Source organism: Desmodus rotundus, chromosome 5, assembly GCF_022682495.2.
Source record: "Desmodus rotundus isolate HL8 chromosome 5, HLdesRot8A.1, whole genome shotgun sequence".
Taxonomy (NCBI): Eukaryota; Metazoa; Chordata; class Mammalia; order Chiroptera; family Phyllostomidae; genus Desmodus; species Desmodus rotundus.
The window spans coordinates 42,533,574-42,539,823 of NC_071391.1; the positions used below are offsets into that span (position 1 = coordinate 42,533,574).

The window sequence follows — 6,250 nt, forward strand, 5'->3', positions numbered from 1 at the left end:
CAGAGGACATCCCTTCCATGCTTTTCTTCATCTGTTCCTTTTACAATGTGGGCTTCCAAGGTGAAGATGATATATCCCACATGAATGTAGCTTAAGGTCTCTATGCTCACCTGCTACATAGCAGAATTGAAATGAAAACATTTTCATGTGTTTATATTATCTCATACAGAGTGAAATATAAGACTGGCTGTGTATAGATAGCATTTTGAGTTGGAGAAGGAATGGTGAGAGACAAGCCAAAATCCCTCCCTAGAAGTTGGGGTGTGTCTGCAGCCTGTATTTTCCTAGAACCCTTTTCAAGGCTCCTATGACCTCCTTATTCCTCAGGCTATAGATGAGGGGGTTTAGGGCTGGAGTGACAATGGTGTAGAAAACAGAGATGGTGTTGTCCTGTTTGGGGCTGTGGAGGGAACTGGGCAAGACGTACATGAATGTGGCAGCTCCATAGAACATCCCGACCACAATGAGGTGGGAAGAACAGGTGACTAGGGCTTTCTGCCTCCCCTCATTTGAAGGCATGTGAAGCACAGTAAATAGGATTAGTGCATAGGAGGTAACAATGACAGAAAGAGGGAGCAAGAGGAAAGTCACACCTGTCACATACACAATAAGTTCATATCTGGAGGCCTCAGCACAAACCAACTTCAGAAGAGGTGGGATCTCACAAAGCAGGTGACTTATTTTCCGGGACATGCAGAAGGGGAAGTGCATGGTATACAAGGTATGTCCTAGAGCACTCAGGGTTGCCAGGATCCAGGACGTGGCCACCATGAGCCAGCAGACCCTTGGACTCATGAGAACCATGTAGTTCAGAGGATGACAAATGGCCACATACCTGTCATAGGCCATGAAGGCCAGTAGGAGGTCCTCTGCACCACCCAGTGTCAGTGCCAGAAACATCTGAAGGGCACAGCCCCCAAAGGAGATGGTGCTTTCCCTGCGAAGAAAATCCACAAGGGCCTTGGGAGTGACAACAGACGTGAAGAGGAGGTCCATGAGTGAGAGCTGCCCAAGCAGGAGGTACATGGGCACATGGAGCCGGGCATCCACTGTGATGAGCAGGAGCAGCAGGCCATTGTTGGTCAGAGACAACATGTAGAGAACTGCAAGTGTGGCCCAGAGCAGCTCAGGGGACCTGCAGTCCTTCAGAATCCCCATCAATATGAAGCCACCTCCCAGGGTGGAGTTCCAGTGCTCCATTCTGTGCTGTTTCTTCAGTTGCCTAGAACCAAAAAGATTTTCAGTAAAACTTTCTCAGGGAGTTCACCCTAGTTTTGTCTCTTGTCCCTATATATTGTGAACAAGATCCTGTGAGATGTATCCCTTCCTGTTGGTACCTATGTTTGCCTTATGACTTCTTAATTTTTAAATCTTTTTATTGAGTTTTGATAAAGTATGCTCCTAATAGCTAATCATTTAGAATTCCCTTTAAATAAGACATCCAAGAGAATGAGCCCACACAAGCATCTTTAAAGACAGAAAAAATCTATATTCATAATTAAGAAATACAGTGGGTATTGGTTTAAAATCTGGCTTATCTGGTTTATGCTTAAAATATACTTGGGATTCCAAGTCAGTGTTGACATTTTCTTATAATAAAGCTCTATGACATATCCTCACTCACAACATCTTCTCGGCAGATGTGACATCTGCCTTCACTTTCCAGTCTCATTGTCATTGACAGCTTTGTGAACAGAGGCCTTTCAGGTCTTGAAAAACTTAATCTCTTGTGTTCTTGAACTGTCCTCACATCCTTGATAATCACACAGCTACCCTTTTGGAGGAAAAAACAATTCTGGGCTAAACTGAATGGTCAGACTAGTACAGATTTTGGAAGTAAACCTGCAGGAACAGTACAAGAGATGTTTGCTTATTGGAAGATAGAGATGTTTCCTTAGGAGGAATCAGGGAAAAGGTAATAGATGATATTTGCAAAGGTATGGCAAGGTGTTTGTATTTAGGGCATATGATAGAATGGGGTAGCTGTAAAAGAGGAGACTTCATAGAGAAGGTCCCAAACCATCCCATCACCTGAGGGTCAAAGCAAGATGCTGAACAGGAAAATAAGATTCTTCTGTCTCACAAATCTGGCAAAATGAGACGGGATGCTGGTCCTGCTGCGCCCTGAATCTGTATGATGGTGCTGGTGGAAGGGATTGAGGGGGGAGAAAGTGGAGTGTGTGGCACCTGTGGGACAGTGTTCACTTAGCTTGCTCTTTAGGAATACAGCCTTTCACAGTTGGATGGAGGTCTTAGGAGGTACTCTGGAAGAAAAGAGAAGAATTAATTACTAAACTCTTTATCTACACTTTGTATCATCTGCTCCTAATCCTCCTATCTTCTGTTTATGTCACCATCCTTGTCAATTTGGAATTGGGACCTTTAAATAGTAGGATGATAAAATCCTGAAATAGGAAGGCTTTTCTGATCTAGCTCCTTTCATTCATTCCATAAACATTAACAAAGAACATACAATGTATTGGGCACCATAACTGATGCTAGGAAAATGGCATAGATGTGAAAAACCCATTATACAAACACATCCACATCCACTGGTTAATATTAATATGTGAAGGAAAATGTAAAAATAGTCCACATAAGTGAGGTTTCCGGCAATGATTCCCTGAGGAAGTGACACATAAGCTACAAGCTGAGGGTGGATAGGAGGTGGCTAAGAAAGAAAAGGTCATAAAGGACACATGGACAAAATCAAGGGGGAGGGTGGAGGTGGGGGAGGGAGGTGGGTTCAGCTGGGGTGGGGTGGAGGGATGGGGAGAAAAGGCATACAACTGTAATTGAATAACAATAAAAATTTAAAAAAAAAAGAAAAGGAAAAAAAAAAAAGAAAGAAAGAAAAGGTCATGGTGTACCAGAGAAAGGGAATACATTTGTGAAGGTCAGGACACTGAATCATAACAGAAGAATATCCTCCCTGAACTCTTGCTACAATGAAGTCTGGACAAGAAGCCAGCCAGAAAAACGTCCTCTGTAAAGCTCTCTTTTCTTGGGATCTGACATCTTTCCTTTGCATCACAACACCAAAACTTCGGGTTTAAACTAAAAAATATTGGCTGGAAGACACTCTGCTTATTGACAACAACAAAAAGACAAATTCAAAGGCAATTGCTAGCCCTGGCCAGGTGTTTCAGTTGTTTGGGGCATCATCACGTCACCAAAAAGTTGCTGGGCTGATACTGGGTTGGGGTGCATATGGGAGGCAATCACTTGATGTTTCTCTCTCACATCAGTGTTGTTCTTGTTGTTTTTTGGTCTCTCTCTCTCTAAAAATCAATAAACATATCCTCAGGTGAGGATTTAAAAAAAGACAATTGCTAACACTGTTCCTGATAAATATTTGACTTGAAATACTTTTGCTTTTGTTATGCTAAACAGATGAATGGATAGAGTGGTAAAGGGAAGAAAATAATTAGGTGCACACATTTATCCTGATTCCTGCACCAGGATTGTGGACAGGGTTTTAAAGAGCAGAAAAGGGGGCTTAGGTGAGGTGGTGATCCTTAGGACTCAGGATCCTCCCTATCTGCCTTCCTCCCCTTGATGCAAACCCCTCTCTTCTCTCCTTTCCCGTTCTATGGTCCCTCTCCTTTAGGGCCATCTGAAGATAAAGGCCTGAGAACTCACACTGGGCCTGTAGAGGAAGAGCTCCCTGTCTGGAAACCTGCTGGTTGGTGGTGGGAACTTCAGACCAAGACAAGTCAGCAGAGACTGAGATTAACAGAGGGGGATGGTTTTACTTCATAGGAAATGATCAGACAGAGCCAATTAACAATACCGAGCTAAAAATTTGTTAAGCATATTTTATAGGTTATTTTTCTATGTCATTGTTCCATATGTATTTTTTAATTTTCATTATTTCAATTGGTTTTTTTTCTGTGGCTTTGGACTTTAGTGTCAAGCAGGCAAAAGGCACTTTGACTTCTAGATTATCTTTTTTTTAAGGGCACACACCAGACTATTAGGGGCCAAGATACTCCCGGTCCAAAGGGAAGTAATGAGACTTCTCCCAGGATGTGTAGGAACCCAGGTCAGGTGAGTCGAACAGACTGATTGTGGGTATGCCCACATGTACAGGCTGCCTAGAGTGTGGCAGGGAGTGGCTGAGCTATGCACCCTGAGGGACTAAAGAGTCTGAGAAACAAAGCAGTGAGGTCTTGATCCTGTTTCTCAAGAAGACTTCCAGGCTTCACATAATTTCCTTGAAACAGAGACAGAGCCCTTACCTCAGATGAGCAAGGGCACAGCTGCCAGGCCACTCCTACTGCACCGTGATTTACTTGAGGGATGAAGGTGTTCAAGAAGACAAAGAAAAAGGAAGTGGTTCTTCTGGCAGGATGGTGTGCAGGTGTGCGTATGGCTGTGTCTGAGGTTGAAGATAAAAGACTCCTCCAGTCACTAGCACTGCAAGTCTCTCTGGCATGGAGATGAATGCAGACAGGCAGCTGAGAACCTAGATCGGGCTCCTGGGGGAAAGAGGTGGGAGCTCTCTTAACTTCTCTCATCTACTTATAAGAAAGCCCTCACAGCCTGGGCCTGGATCTGACTCAGACTTTCATGTGTTCTCATTCTGGTGCGATCCACGATCAAAGATGAGCACAGCAGGAATTCGGGTCAAAAGGTGTGAGAGGAAGTGCCCAAAGGAGGCCCTATGGGGCCCAGCCTCACTGTCCCTGGGGCAAGAGGGATTTAGGGCCTTGTCCTGGGGGAGGCATGTGGTCTCACCTCCTCGGCTGACATGACCTTTCCTGAAAATGCTGCTCTAGGAAACAAAGATTTTAATGAATCCCTTGGGCAGGTCTCCTGGACTCCTGCCTGCAAACTTCACCCACTAAATGAACTCCGAGGCCCAAGTGCTGTTTCGTCTCCTATGGACTTGCTTAGGCTGTTTCCAAAAGTCTAACTAAATAGACAGTATCATAACTGCCCCTGGAAGCAAGTGCCCCCTGGCTAGCCCTCTGCCCAAATTATAAATATTGAGTGTGTCTGTGGGTTCTGTAAATGCTGCCACTCCCCACGTCATTCTTTGTGCCTCTAGCAGTGCCTACTACTAGTTAGAGGGAACTGAATTTTACAGTGCCTCTGGTCACATCAGGTCTTCCTTCACTGGCCTTTAGTTAGCATCAAGCATCGACCTGTTGGACTTTTCTATGCTTCTAAGTTATTTGTTTCTCCTTTCCACTCCATCTAATGCAGGTGAACACATGTGTGCATGAATGTGTTCTGTGTCCCTGCTCTCTGTGCCCAGTGGGCTCAGCTGCTTAGGGCTCGGAGGTGACACAACAGGAGCCTCTACCCATCACTGCTCCAGTTCATGCTACTCTCACCCCCCACCCCCATATTTTGTCAGGTGGTCCTCATTGTTCAATCTCTCTTTATTCACTCGTTTTGTCAGTAAATGCGAAAACTGATGCTGGAGTTATATCTTTATCTTCCAACTTTAAGAAAATGAAAAGTAAGTTTTTATTTTCTGATTATAAAAAGAATATAATCAAGAAATTATTGTACAACAAAAGAAATATAATACAAGATCTTCTTAGTTTCCTCATGATAAAAAGAACATATCCTAAAGAAGCTTTTACACATGTAACATGTAAGAGCAGTATTCACAATGGAATAAGAACTGGAAAGAACCCTATGTCCATCACCAGTAGAGTGGATAAATATTCACACAATGGGGCATTCTGCAGCCATAAAGGCAAAGCAATCAGAAGGACCTACAACTATAAGATAACTCAGCAACCTAATATTAAGTGAAAACAGAGAGCCCTGAGGATTACATATTATGATACTCTTTTTGCAGATTTAAAAACTCAAATAAAAATAAACTTTTTATAACTACTTGTAGATTTAGTATAACTATATGAGACAAAGAGAGAATGATGGACCTAAGATTTGAGATGACAGTTACTGCAATGAAAGGAGGTACAGAGAAGGACTGGCGGTGACCTAACGGTTAGATGGAGGACATTGTCAAGGCCTTAGCTTTCATTTTGGGTGGTGCGTTTGTGGTAAGGACAAATTAAGTCCCTACACACCTGACTCCCAATCCTGCTTTCTGCTTCCTAGATAAAATAAGGATCACAGGTGATTATATTCCTCAGATGCATACTTTCTTTCACCTCTTTATTAATTTATGTTGGAACTATTTTTATTCCTTGGCCTTTTATTTTTAGAGGCATAAGAGTGCATTTCCCACTTTAGAGCTGAATTCTCCAATTATTTGTGAGATTCG

At 43.2% G+C, this 6,250-nt stretch overlaps 1 protein-coding gene across 2 annotated transcripts; it reads right to left on the minus strand.

Annotated features, from left to right (window-relative positions):
- Positions 1–249: 249 nt before the first annotated feature.
- On the minus strand, positions 250–4,391 carry LOC112312798 (olfactory receptor 2AG2). 2 transcript variants are annotated; one of them, XM_045202848.2, is made up of 3 exons: positions 4,242–4,391; positions 2,188–2,264; positions 250–1,222 (listed from the first exon to the last, which is right to left on the minus strand). In XM_045202848.2, exon 3 carries the CDS (start codon positions 1,198–1,200, stop codon positions 250–252), a length of 951 nt encoding a protein of 316 aa, XP_045058783.2. In that variant the 5' UTR covers positions 1,201–1,222; positions 2,188–2,264; positions 4,242–4,391. The 2 variants fall into 2 exon arrangements, with proteins under 2 accessions (XP_045058783.2, XP_024425128.2); XM_024569360.3 differs by lacking the exons at positions 2,188–2,264; positions 4,242–4,391 and adding an exon at positions 2,032–2,096.
- Between the last annotated feature and the right edge of the window lie 1,859 nt (positions 4,392–6,250).

Excerpts from the sequence above, each read along its gene's own strand:
- LOC112312798 (XM_045202848.2), bottom strand. The coding sequence starts at position 1,200 with ATGGAGCACTGGAACTCCACCCTGGGAGGTGGCTTCATATTGATGGGG.